Genomic DNA, 13,365 nt, shown 5'->3' with positions numbered 1-13,365 from the left:
AGAATGGGTGAGGTGCAGCATGGCTGTTGTGGAGACATCAATACATGTGCTACAGGTATATCATAGTCAGTGAAGGAGTCAGTGGGCAAGAGGCAGGGTCCCCTAATCCCTTTGGACCATTCCATGGTGCCCTGGAAGATAACATGTGTTCTAAAAATGTCTGTGCCGGCCGGGCGTGGTGGCTGTAATCCCTGCACTTTGGGAGGCCAAGGTGGGTGGATCACCTGAGGTCAGGAGTTCAAAACCAATCTGGCCAACATGGTGAAACCCCATCTCTACTAAAAATACAAAAAATTAGCCGGGTGTGGTGGCAGGCGTCTGTAATCTCAGTTACTCGGGAGGCTGAGGCAGGAGAATCATTTGAACCTGGGAGGTGGAGGTTGCAGTGAGCCAGGATCACACCATTGCACTCCATCCTGGGCAACAAGAGTGAAACCCTGTCTCAAAAAATAATAATAATTAAAATTTTGTTTTAAATGTGCCCTTGGTCTGCCTTTTGGGGAGTCGCAGAGCACATTAAGGCTCTGAAAAGTCCTATAGTAAAAGAAACAGGATTCACTTTGTTGAGCCCAGAAAGTGCTGGATCTGCTTCGACATGTCATTTCTTTCTCACATCAGCCCTGGGAAGTGGGTGCCAAGAGAAGGAACTGAGACTTAACGAGGATAAGGGACTTGCCTGTGGTCACACAGCCCAGGAAGTGGCAAAGCAGACCTGAATCAGGAGACCTGTGTCTGGCCCTGGCTTTGCTCTTAGTAGCTGTGTGATCTTAAGAGGGTTGCTCTGCCTCTCTGGATCCCCTGATTCTTCACCTGGAAAAGGAGGAGTCTGTTGCTTCCACAGGCTCTTTAGAAGTTCAAAGGCAGGAGTCACCCTGCTAAGGACCAGTTTGAATTGGGCCTTGAAGGACAGGATTGAGGAGATGAGGAAGGGAAAGGTGGTGAGGTTTCAGGGGCACCTGCATATTCCCTGGGCTTGCTCCCATCTTGGAGGCTGAGGAAGCTACCTGCTCCAGAGGGTCTCTGCAGCCATCGTTGCCTGTGTTTCCAGGCTTGACTGAAGTTCTAGCCTCTGATGCATCTTTTCCCAGCTGGCTTTGGTCCTGATTTTTCTTTTTCCTTCCTGGCTCCAAATGAGGTCTGGAGCCAAGGTTGTACCTCCCTGGACAAGCTGCCCGGGTGCCTGGGCTTCACTGTCCCTACCTGTGTCTTCTTCCAGTGCACAGCTAGGGTGGGTGGAGCTTGCCATGCTTCTCGGCCTGACCCTGCCAGGGAGCCACATAACCAGAGGCCACACAGCATGAAAGAACTGCCCCACTGCACAGAACCAGGGACGGGATGGACCAGAAGCCAAAGGTGTAGCAGAAAGGATGGTGACACCTCTCATTCTTCCTCAGTCTCCTGGCCCAGCGCAGGTCCTGGAACCTGTTAGGCCCTTAGGAAATATGTGTCAAATGCATGGGTATGCTCCTACCAGTGGCACCTACCACCTGAACAAGCTTGGGCTCCTTTTTATTCCTCTCTACCTCTTTTTCAACTTAGCAAAGAAAGCCAGGTACAAGGCCAAGGTCACAGTCACAGGCCACTTCCCTGGTGGATGTGAAAGATTTCTTTGAACTGAGATATCTCCCTAGTCTAAATCAAGGGCACCATCCCTCCTGCCATACCTTGGGGCTCCTGGTCCAATCAAGTAACCCCCTACCGTGGAGCCTCCATTACCCCTTCCTACAGACGCCCAGCTAGACCTCCTGAACCAAGTTCATTCCCTTTGTTTCCAGGGCTTCCATTCAGCACATTTCGTGTTGACTGGTCTGTCATCTCCACTACACTGAGTTCATGAGGGCAGATCTCTATTTTCTTCATTTCTGAATCTCTCCCCAACTCAGCCTCATACCCTGCCTGGCACAGAGCAGGTCCTTAATAAAGACTACTAAAAAAAAAAAATACAAAAAATTAGCTGGGCTTGGTGGCACACACCTGTAGTCCCAGCTACTTGGGAGGCTAAGGCAGGAGAATCGCTTGAACCCGGCTGGTGGAGGTTGCAGTGAGCTGAGATCGCGCCACTGCACTCCAGCCTGGGCAACAGAGCAAGAGTCTGTCTCAAAAAAAAAAAAAGACGTGAAGGGAGGCAAACCCTATCCTGCCACGCTGAAGGCTGCAGTCCTGACCTGCCCTGGCTGCCAGGCAGACAGCCCGACAGACTGAGACGGACTCAGACGCCTGCCTCTCCCTGCACCAAAAGCCAGTTAATAGAAGATTTTTATGGAAGCTGTGTTTGGCTTTGTGTCTTTTCTTTTTTTATTATTATTATCTTACCCTTGATACATTCCAGAGACCCGATTTCACAGCTAAGCTGGATTTTCTTGCCCGGCATCTCATATTGATTTTCCCCTGCAGGGCTAGAAGCTACATTCCACAGGCCTGGGTATGTTTCTGACAAGCCAGGTTTTTTCACAGGTTTGCAAAGCCATGAATTGAGAAGCCTCAGTCCCTGCTGAGGCTGTGCTACAGCTCACTTGTGACCCAAACATGTCCCTTCCCCCACCCAATGCACCCAAGTTTCCTCACCTGTAATATGACCGGAGTTGGGCTTCCAAACGTTTTCTTCCAGTGAAATTTTACATGGAAACTTGAGCTGTGGAAGAGACAGAAGGCTGCTGTAGTGAGGTGGGAGTGATAGGAAAAGGACTGGGAACCCCCTTTTCTTACATCCCAAAGGTCCCTATGGCTCCCTTGAGCTCAGTCAGAAAGCCATGTGGCCTTACTGCTTCTTAAATTTTTGTTTGTTGGCAAGGAAAGGTCATTTTTGAAAAAACAATAAATGAATAAAAATTTTAAAATGAAAAAAAATTTTGTTTAAGAGATCCAGGCTGGGCATAGTAGCTCACGCCTGTAATCCCAGCACTTTGGAAGGCTGAAGCAGAGTATCACTTGAGCCCAGGAGATCAAGACCAGCCTGGGCAATATAGTGAGACCCTGTCTCTACAAAAAATTTAAAAATTAGGCTGGGCACGGTGGCTTATTCCCGTAATCCTAGCACTTTGGGAGGTTGAGGCAAGTGGATCACTTGAGACCAGGAGTTCCAGACCAGCCTGGCCAACATGGCAGATACCCTGTCTCTATAACAAAATACAAAAATTAGCCAGGCATGGTGGCACGCGCCTGTACTCCCAGCTACTCAGGAGCCTGAGGCACGAGAATCGCTTGAGCCCAGGAGGCGGAGGTTGCAATGAGCCGAGATCATATCGCTGCACTCTAGCCTGTAACAAAAAAAAAAAAAAAGATTTAGACAACTCCAGGTGCTTCCAAGCAGTAACCACTGTCATCTGGCGTGGGGCTTCCTAGCCTTCTCTCTGCGTTGTCATGCATAGGTGTGTGGACATAGAAGCAGAATTAGCGTGCATTGCTTTTGGGATCATACCGTATGCATTTTTCTGTAGCTTGCTTTTTTTCCTTGGGATTAAGTGAGAATTCTTTCCACGTCAGCACAAATAGATCAATGTCTTTCTTGACAACTACCACACAGCGATCTAATACAGATGTGGCACAGTTCATTTGGCTCTTTCACTCATGATGGACATTAGTTGCTCTCCATTTTTCACTGTTGCGAACAATGCTGAAAAGAAAATCCCTAATCAGACCTCTGTACACACAGCCGGTGTTTCTTTAGGGTAGATGCCTTGACAGGGAATATCCTGGTTGAAAGATGCGCACGTTTTACCTTATTTATTTATTTATTTGTTTATTTATTTATTTATTTATTTTGAGACAGAGTCTCGCTCTGTCATCCAGGCTGGAGTGCAGTGGCGTGATCTCGGCTCACTGCAACCTCTGCCTCCCAGGTTCAAGCGATTCTCCTGCCTCAGCCTCCCATGTAACTGGGATTACAGGCACCTGCCACTATGCCCAGCTAATTTTTGTATTTTTAGTAGAAATGGGGTTTCACCATCTTGGCCAGGCTGGTCTTCAACTCCTGACCTTGTGATCCACCCGCCTCGGCCTCCCAAAGTGTTGGGATTACAGGAGTGAGCCACTGCACCTGGCCCCATTTTACCTTTTAATAGTGCCTCTTGGCCGGGTGCAGCGGCTCACGCCTGTAATCCCAGCACTTTGGGAGGCTGAGGTGGGGGGATCACTTTCGGTCAGGAGTTTGAGGCCAACCTGGCCAACATGGTGAAACCCCGTCTCTAATAAAAATACAAAAATTAACCAGGCCTGTAGTCCTAGCTACACAGGAGGCTGAGACAGAAGAATCGCTTGAACCTGGGAGGCGGAGGTTGCAGTGAGCCGAGATGGTGCCACTGCACTGCAGCCTGGGCGACAGAGCAAGACTTCCTCTCAAAAAAAACAGTGGCTCTTGGGAAGCCCTCTAAAGTGGCTGGAGCCATCCTTATGGGCACCAGCAGCAGTGAGAGTCCCACCCTCCCACGCCCTCACCAATGCTTGATTTCATTTGTCTCTGTGACAGTCTGAGGGCTAGAGCAGTTAAGCTTGTGGTCTCTGGACCCTCTGTACCCTGCGGCCTTCCAAGCCTGATGGTTTTCCTTCCTCTCTTTCTGCTGTTCCTTCTCAGCACCAGGAAGGAGGAAAACACGCGGAGTTTGCTGAATGACAAGCGTGCAGTGGCAGCACAGCGGCAGCGCTACGAGCAGTACAGTGTGGTGGTGGAGGAGGTAGGCCACGAAGCCCAGGTCTCTGCTGGGCCAGGGAGACCAGGCTAGCCCCTGAGCCCCACAAACCCATGCTTATGCCATTGCAGGTGCCACTGCAGCCGGGCGAGAGCCTGCCCTACCACAGTGTTTACTACGAGGATGAGTACGATGACACATACGATGGCAACCAGGTGGGCGCCAATGATGCAGACTCTGACGACGAGCTCATCAGCCGCAGGTGAGGCCGTAGTGGGGGTGGCATTCCAGGACAGAGCAGCTCTCAGGCCTGTGGGGCTCCCTCACCCACTTGTTTACATGGATGTGGCAGATCCAGGGCCCAAACCCAGTCCTCCTGACTCCTAATCCAGTGCTCCTTCACCCCAGCCCACCCGGAATGGGGCAGCATTTATTCGGTGTCACGTAGTAGCTTTGCATTTTTCTTTTTTGAGACAGAGTTTCACTCTGTCGCCCAGGCTGGCGTGCGGTGATAGAATCATGGCTGACTGCAGCCATGACCTCCTGGACTACAAGTGATCATCCCACTTCACCCTCCTGAGTAGCTGGGACTACAGGTGTGGTGCACACCACCACACCCCGCTAACTTTTTTATTTTTTGCAGAGGTGGGGTTCTCACTATGTTGCCCAGACTAATCTCACCTCCTGGGCTCAAGCGATCCTTCCACCTCAACCTCCCAAAGTGTGGGTATTACAGGCATGAGCCACCGTGCTCAGTCTGTTTTTCTTCTTAATTGAAGAAAACATTTTCAGGTGGAATGTTACAGCGATTCCCCAATACAGATCCAAGCAGAGCTGTCCTGACTGAAGAGAGGACTGGAGACCCTCCCGGCCCCATCTCAGTCACCCCCTCAACCCCACCTCAAATTCTGTTAACCTCAGAGAATCCAGGGGCTGGAGCAAAGCTGGCTTGAAAGCCTTTTGGTTTTTCCCAGCCTCCTGAGCCCTCCTGGCGGCCCCATCTCACCCAGCCAGGTTCCCTCCTCCTTGTGGCTCTTGCTCCTGGTTGAACCTCGTCTTTGATCTCATTTCTCTCCACACCCTCAGGCCATTCACCATCCCTCAGGTGCTGAGAACCAAAGTGCCTAGAGAAGGGCAGGAGGAGGATGACGACGATGAGGAAGACGAGGCTGACGAGGAGGCTCCCAAGGTACCTCCCTGGCAGGTGGCAGATGAAGGGGAGAGTACAGTTCTGAAGGGTGAATCAGAAGTGCCCCTCACCCCTCCCTATGTCTGGCCCTGAGGCAGCCCTAGCATCACTGGCAGGGACAGGAGGAGTCCCTTTGAGCCCAGGATGTCTGCTTGGAGAGCTACTGGCTTAGAACTCCTGCTGCCCACTAGTGAGGACCCAGGGGATAGATTAAAGGCAGGGCCTCTGAGCTGCCAGCTTCATTATTAGGCCCAGGAGCCTGGGGGTCAGGAGAAGGGCAGTTAGCAGCACCATGCCCAGGATGGCAATTCTTAAAATCAGGAGTTAGAGCCCAAGGGCCCTGGGAGGTCATCTGGATCGGTAAGTTAGAAAATTCTAGTTTTTAGCAGCTAAACTTTTTATTTGAATGAAACCTTAACTAGAGCCTCAACATATAGAACAGATAAAAGCGGTACTGCTCAGGTGACGGGGCAGCAACCTGGGATCATGCCCCACACCAGGGTGACAAATTCAGATGTTTCTGGGGCCAGGTCACCAACGGCAATGAGTAGCGGGGCCTGGTGGGGACTGCACTGAGCAGTGGGAAGCACGTGTCCTGCCTCAGGGGCTCCTCGGTGCAAGCACAGACTCAGAGTTTCCACAGATTTCTCTGCTTCTCAGGCAAGGGGTCAGCCCAGATTTTTATGTAAAATCTACCAGTTTTGTGTGTGTGTGTGTGTGTGTGTGTGTGTGTGGTGTTGTTGTTGTTGTTGTTTTGGAGATGGAGTCCCACTCTCGTCATCCAGGCTGGAGCGCAATGGTGCAATCTTGGCTCACTGCAACCTCCGCCTCCTGGATTCAAGTGATTCTCCTGCCTCAGCCTCCCAAGTAGCTGGGATTACAGGAGCTCGCCACCACGCCCGGCTAATTTTTTGTATTTTCAGTTAAGACGGGGTTTCACCATGTTGGCCAGGCTGGTCTCCAACTCCTGACCTCAGGTGATCCACCAGCCTCGGCCTCCCAAAGTGCTGGGATTACAGGGATGAGCTGCCACACCCAGCCTTCTTCTTCTTATTTTTAGAGACAGAGTCTCGCTTTGTCACCTAGGCTGGGGTGCAGTGGTGCAGTCATGGCTTACTACAGCCTCAAACTCCTGGGCCCAAGAAATCCTCCCACCTCAGCTTCCCTAGTAGCTGGGATTATGGGCTCACACCACCACGCCTGGCTAGTTTTTATATGTTTTTGTAGAGATGGGATCTCACAGTGTTGCCCAGGCTGGTGTCAAACTCCTGGACTCAAGTGATCCTCCCACCTTGACCTCCCAAAGTGCTGGGATGACAGATGTAAACTACGGTGTCTGGCCTTATTTTTCCTTTTTAAAGCTACTGGCCACCAAAGCCTGTCTGTGGTCCCTAGGTCCCAGTTTTTCCTTGCACTGTTGGCTTGCAACAGTGCACTGTTTCCTTGCATTGTTGCACTGTTGACACAGAAGGCTGTCCTTGAGAGTGGGCCCTCCCATACATGCCGCTGGTGGTGCCACAGTGAGGCCTAGGCCTGCAGCTCCCGGGACCACTCAGCTCCCATGGGTGGCTCCCGCAGCCTTCAGGGCCCTGCACGGCCTCTCACAGTGGCCATCCTGGCCTCCCCGCCACTCCCATTTGTCATTGTTATGCCATAACTATGGTCTGTCCACTCTACCAGCCTGTCTAGGAAGCCTCAATCCCTTCAGCTGCCACCCGCTCAGGGAAGAGGTGGGACAGGGGGCTCCCAATGGAAACCTCAGACCACAGTAATCCCGCTCCATTCCTGGGCGTTGCTCTGCCAGGCTGCAGCTTCCCCCCACACCTGGCATGGAGGCATTGACAAGCTTCACTTGAGCAGGGCTTCATCGCCGCTTAGGAAAATGCAGCAGCTCCTGACTCCAGATTTGGTCTCCTCTCCCTTCCACAGCCCGACCATTTCGTGCAGGACCCTGCAGTGCTGAGAGAGAAGGCAGAAGCCAGGCGCATGGCCTTTCTCGCCAAGAAAGGGTGAGCATTCAAGGAGCTGCTTCTGGAGGGATCCCTCCCACCATCTGGGGAGGGCCCAGCCAGCCACCCAGGAAACCCACACGTACACCCTAAGTGCTCCATGTGTATTTAGTTCTCACGACAACCCGGTGAAGTAGCTACCATTATCACTATCCTCATTTGACAGATGAAAAAACTCAGGCCCAGAGACGTTAAGTAACCAGCCAGAAGTCACACAGCTAGTAGGTGATGTAGCAAAGATGGAGCCCAGATGGCTCAGCTCCAGGGTCCCCACTCATAACCATTACTTGGTGAACACAGGAGGGGATTTATCACCCAGCGCGTCCAGGGATAGCTGATATCAGGCAGAGTGTAAATGTGAGAGAGCTCAGGCAGACGGACACACATCCCTTCTGGCTGATAGAGGTATGGAAGTGACGGGCACTTGAGTTGGGCCCCTAAGGGTCAAAAGGGCTCAGAGGAGTTTGTCATATGAGGGCAGAAAAGTAAGAAAGCAGGCGTGGTCAAGAGAGGGATCTTCGAGTGGAGCTGAGATCAGTACCCAGAGACTGCTCATCCAGGCCCCGCATCTTCCCAGTGAGGAAACATTGAGAGGGGCCAAGGATCTGCCTCCACCTAAGGCCAAGCCAGGAGTAGGAGCCCACTCCCGCATCCCAGCCCTAGGCTTCATGCAGCACTGTCTGCTGGGTGCAGGAGGCCTGACCACAGGGAAGGCATTTGGATTTCATTCTGAAGGCAGTGGGGAGCCGCAGAAGGTTGTTGAGCAGGGAACAGAGCAACCCTGACTTCTCATCCATCCCAGCCCCCTGAGTGCGGAGCTCTGGCAAATCCCAGTGGTCAAGATGGTCTGAAACGGCCCTAGGTCGCATCTGTGAGTGCACTTGGTCTTTGGAAGCTTCCAGGCAAAGCCCTAGGGTGGAGAACAGGAGTCATGTCTCAGCTGCAGCATGTGGCCCCAGATGGAGAAAGGAGGAGACCCACCCGAAGCCCTCCCCGTCTCCTGTAGGCTGTGTCAGCTCTCTAGCTGTTCCTCTGCTACACGTAGCAATGGGCGGACCTGGAAGCAAGGCCCAGAGAAGAGAAAACACCAGGCTCGGGGCCGGTCAGAGCCCCAGGGCCCTGCCCCTGCCGGGCTCCGTCTCTCCTTCCATCTGAAGTTGGGACATGAGTGACCAGGCCCAGTCTGTGTCCTCTCCCATTGAACACCAAGGCAGGCTGTGGGCTCTCCCGCCAGAGCCTCTTCCAGCTGACAGGTTCTCGTGGGGTGGGTTGTTCCTCCCTCAGGTACCGGCATGACAGCTCAACAGCAGTGGCCGGCAGCCCCCGAGGCCACGGGCAGAGCCGCGAGACAACCCAGGAACGTAGGAAGAAGGAAGCCAACAAGGCGACAAGAGCCAACCACAACCGGAGAACCATGGCCGACCGCAAGAGAAGCAAAGGCATGATCCCATCCTGAGACCGGTGCAGGGCCAGCGGGGAGGCAGCGGCACCAGACTCACCAGGCCGCGCTCCCATCGCCTGGGGCCTCCTCACTAGGGGCCCCAAGTTCAACTCGACCCCTCAACAGCCTCAGCTTTGCAGCCCCTGAGAAGGCCGCCTCTCATCTACCAGCCAGCCATGAGCGCCTTCCTGCAGAACACACAGTGCCTTATGCCACAGCCGAAGAATCCGTGGGGCCGGCAAGCAGGCACCTTCCCCCAGCTGCGCTGGTGGGAAAGAGATGGGGATGGAGTCCCAAGGCAAGCGCCCCAAACCTCGGGCCACAAGACACCACTTCCCCTTTACCCTGGACAGCAGGAAACCTGTATATTCAAAAACAGAAAAAGGCCTGCTAATAAAATTTTTGACCCTTTCAAACGAAGATCTGTGTATGCCCATGACCCACATTCCCTGTGTCTCATTCTTCAGGGACAGCTGCCAGCTGGAGGACAGGAAGGCAGGGTGGTCACTGTGCTCTCTCCGTCATCCTCGCCTGCTTGTGGCTCCTGTAACGCCCTAATGCTGCTCTGCCTTGCTGTGTGACCCCAGAACATCACCCCGTTCTCTGAGCCTCCAGTCATTACTAGTGGAATGAAGGGCTGGGTGTGGTGAGCCCCTGTGGTCCTTTCCATTTTCTCATTCAGTTATGACAGCTCCACCGTAGGAGGTAGGTACCATTTTCAGCCCGGTAGTACAGATAAGGAAAAGGAGGCACTGAGGGCTGAAGGCACCTGCCCCGGCCACAGCTAGGAAGTGGCAGAACAGGGATTGGACCCTGGCCTTTACAGAGCTCTAGACCCCTGTAGGTGGTGTCATCTCCATCTCACAACAGGCCCAAGGACATTCAGCCAGTGGCAGAGGCAGTACCCAAACTCAGCACCTCATGGTTGTATCTACATTGTAATAAATCCCCCCAAATCTAGAGTTCAGACAGAAACCTTAAGAAACAAGTGAGAATGTCACTGCCAAGCCCTGTCAAAGTGAGTGGGACTTGGGCCTGTTTCCTCAAAGCCCCTTCCCAGGCATGGCCAACCAGTTCCTAGCGTGGCAGCAGCTGCCAGGCCACCCTGCGTGTTGTCAGTCAATGGCGAGTCAACAGCGGGACATTGACTGGACTGACCCTAGCCCAGCCTAGCCTGGAGCCCCATCCTATCAGCGGAAGCCAGGGCCCATGCCTGGCTGGACCTTGACAAATCGCCCTGGATGCTGGTGCAATTTATTTGCACGTGCTTAGGATGAGCGTCTGAAGCAGAGGCAGACAGGCACTTGATGGATTGGTTTTGTTAAAGGTCAGCCCGCACGAGTGAAAATCAATAGCAGTCCCTCTGCCTTGCCAGCTCTCTTGGTGTATTTGAGATGCAGAGCAGATACGGGGGTGGTGTCCTCCCCCTGAGCTGCTGAATTAGCTGAGATCAGGCCCAGGGTCAGCCGTCCTGACAGGCAGCAGGAAGACTCTGTTTCCTCCTGGAGGCATTTGCCAGGGACCTCCCTAAACTCCTCAGGTCCAGTGCTTGTCCCTGGAGCAAGGCAAGGTGAGTTGGGAGTTCCCAGGATTTACTGGTCTTACCCGTTCCTGTTCACACGGCCCCTCTCACATTGTCTTAGTCATCTATACCTCCCACCCACCTGGACTGGTGTTCAGGCCTCATGTGAAAATCCTGGTTTAAAGGATTTGAGAAGGAGGCAGTTTTTCAAATTTTTCAGAATGTAGTGCCAGGTCAAACTTCATCTTCCTTGAGAATCTACTACTTTCTTGTTTCAGATCTTGAAAGCACTCTTTCAGAGGTGCTTTGGAAACAGCTCAGGGGCCATCCAGAATGGTGTTCCTATGCCTACTGCCTCACCTCGCAGGGCCTCAGTTTTCCCATCTGTACAGTGATCTTGTCGGACCGGATGAAATCTTTCCACCCGGTGCCAATTAAATCCTCTGAGGAGATCCCAAGGTTTAATTAACATTGGCAGCTGCTCCAGCCTGTGCAACATAGCAAGACCCGATCCCTCCAGAAAATAATAAATAAGGTGGGTATGGCGGTGCACACCTGTGGTCCCAGCTACGCAGGAGGCTGAGGCTGGAGGATCACTTGAGCCCAGGAGTTGGAGGCTGCAGTGAGCTATAATCATGCCACTGCACTCCAGCCTGGGCAACGAGTGAGACCTTGTCTCTTTTTTTTTTTTTTTTGAGACAGAGTCTTGCTCTGTCACCCAGGCTGGAGTGCAGTGGCATGATCTCGGCTCACTGCAACCTCCGCTCCTGGGTTCCAGTGATGCTCCTGCCTCAGCCTCCCGAGTAGCTGGGACTACAGGTGTGCACCACAGTGCCCAGCAAATTTTTGTATTTTTAGTAGAGACGGGGGTTTCACCATGTTGGCCAGGCTGGTCTCGAACTCCTGACCTCGTGATCCACCCACCTCAGCCTCCCAAAGTGCTGGGATTATAAGTGTGAGCCACTGCACCCAGCCAGAGACCTTGTCTCTTAAAAAGAAAAAAAAAAAATTGCAGCTACAGAAGTGTTAGAAGCGAAGTGGGGTTAGAAATGCCTGCTGGGTCACTGCATCCCACCATCCCCACTGCTGCTTCTACACAGGTATTTTCTAAGTGCCTTCTCTAGGCCCTGGCAAAGAACACAACTATCACATTTGCCAGCAAGCTTTGAAGACCTTGCGTCTCCAAGAGGACTTAAGACTCCAGCGTCTTTGTTCCTAATCTGTGGGTGGCAATGTCGTGGGCATGTGTGTTTGAACAGTGCTTCTGTGCCTCTGTGAGGTGGTGGGGCAGAGCCAGTCCTTGTTTACTAAAAGGGACCCGAGAGCCCCCACAGGGATGGGAGGACGGGTTAGGCTTAAAGAGCCAGGTGCGGTCTGGAAGAAGAAAGGATTGGGGAGAACTTGCATGACCCTGCCACGCCAGGAGCTTGGGTAAAATCATACTGGGAGGGAAACAAAACAAAAAAAGTCAACACCCAAGAAATGCAGGGAGGTAACTCAACCACCTCTGTAAAGAAGAAAAAAAGCAAACAAAAGAAAAATGCAAGAGGGTGTTGTGTAGCCGTTTAAAATGATATCAACAGAGACTTGGTAGTGACATGGGAAACTAAATATTCAAGAATTTTTAAAAGTAGAATACATGATTGATGCACCATGATGGTGAAAATGTTAATTTTTTTTTCATACAAACCAAGCAAGTCTGGAAGGGAATGTGCATAAATGAAAATAATAGAGGCCGGGCATGGTGGCTCACACCTATAATCTCAGCACTTTAGGAGGCCGGGGCAAGTGGATCACCTGAAGTCAGGAGCTTGAGACCAGCCTGGCCAACATAGTGAAACCCCGTCTCTACTAAAAATACAAAAAGTAGCCAGGGGTGGCACGCACCTGTAATCCCAGCCACTCGGGAGGCTGAGGCAGGAGAATCGCTTGAACCCAGGAGGCAGAGGTTGCAGTGAGCAGAGACTGCACCATTGCACTCCAGCCTGGGTGACAGAGCGAGACTCCATCTCAAAAAATAATAATTAAAATTAATTTAAAAAATAAAAATTAGCCAGGCATGGTGGTGATCAGCTGTAGTCCCAGTCCTGACTATTCATGAGGTTGAGGCTAAGCCCAGGAGTTCGAGGCTGCAGTGAGTTATGATCAAGCCACTGCACTTAGGCTTGGATGACAGAGCAAGGCCCTGTCTCAAAAAGAAAAAAAAAAAGGCAGAAGGGAAGGAGTTAAGGCCACAAGGCAGGCCAGCCCACTGCCTAGTCACTGGTTCAAAGCGCAGCTCTCAGTGTTTGCAGCTTGTTCTGAGGAATCAGGGACTGGGCGGTCAGCCCGGCTGGAAGGGAAAAGGAAGGGGAGGACAAGTGCATCCACTTACATATTCACCAAAAATCGACTATGTGTCAGGCGTGTGTGAGAAGAACCCAGACTCTGCCTTCTTGGAATTCACCGTACAAGAGACATATGGATATTATATAAGACATTTTGGAAAAATGATTAATAATTGTGCTAAATCCTAATACACGAATGAAGAAATGAGTGGGAAGAGAAATAAACAGGCAAAATCAACAGAAAGAGGCTGA

The 13,365-nt window shown here is 52.0% G+C and overlaps 1 protein-coding gene across 15 annotated transcripts in view; it reads left to right on the top strand.

Moving 5' to 3' along the window:
- Positions 1–9,684, top strand: part of ASCC2 (activating signal cointegrator 1 complex subunit 2) — a 50,011-nt gene extending 40,327 nt beyond the window's left edge. For all 15 annotated transcript variants that reach the window (XM_054470265.2, XM_063662992.1, XM_054470254.2 and 12 more), the window contains 5 exons: positions 4,571–4,670; positions 4,757–4,887; positions 5,712–5,814; positions 7,744–7,823; positions 9,108–9,684. In XM_054470265.2, the coding sequence (XP_054326240.1) occupies positions 4,571–4,670; positions 4,757–4,887; positions 5,712–5,814; positions 7,744–7,823; positions 9,108–9,279 (586 nt within the window). In that variant the 3' untranslated portion in view covers positions 9,280–9,684. The remainder of the gene's footprint in view (positions 1–4,570; positions 4,671–4,756; positions 4,888–5,711; positions 5,815–7,743; positions 7,824–9,107) is intronic.
- Positions 9,685–13,365: the final 3,681 nt, after the last annotated feature.

This window comes from Pongo pygmaeus, chromosome 23, assembly GCF_028885625.2.
Source record: "Pongo pygmaeus isolate AG05252 chromosome 23, NHGRI_mPonPyg2-v2.0_pri, whole genome shotgun sequence".
Taxonomy (NCBI): domain Eukaryota; kingdom Metazoa; phylum Chordata; class Mammalia; order Primates; family Hominidae; genus Pongo; species Pongo pygmaeus.
Note: the sequence above shows the minus strand (reverse complement) of the source record. Positions and strands in the feature narration are given on the sequence as shown.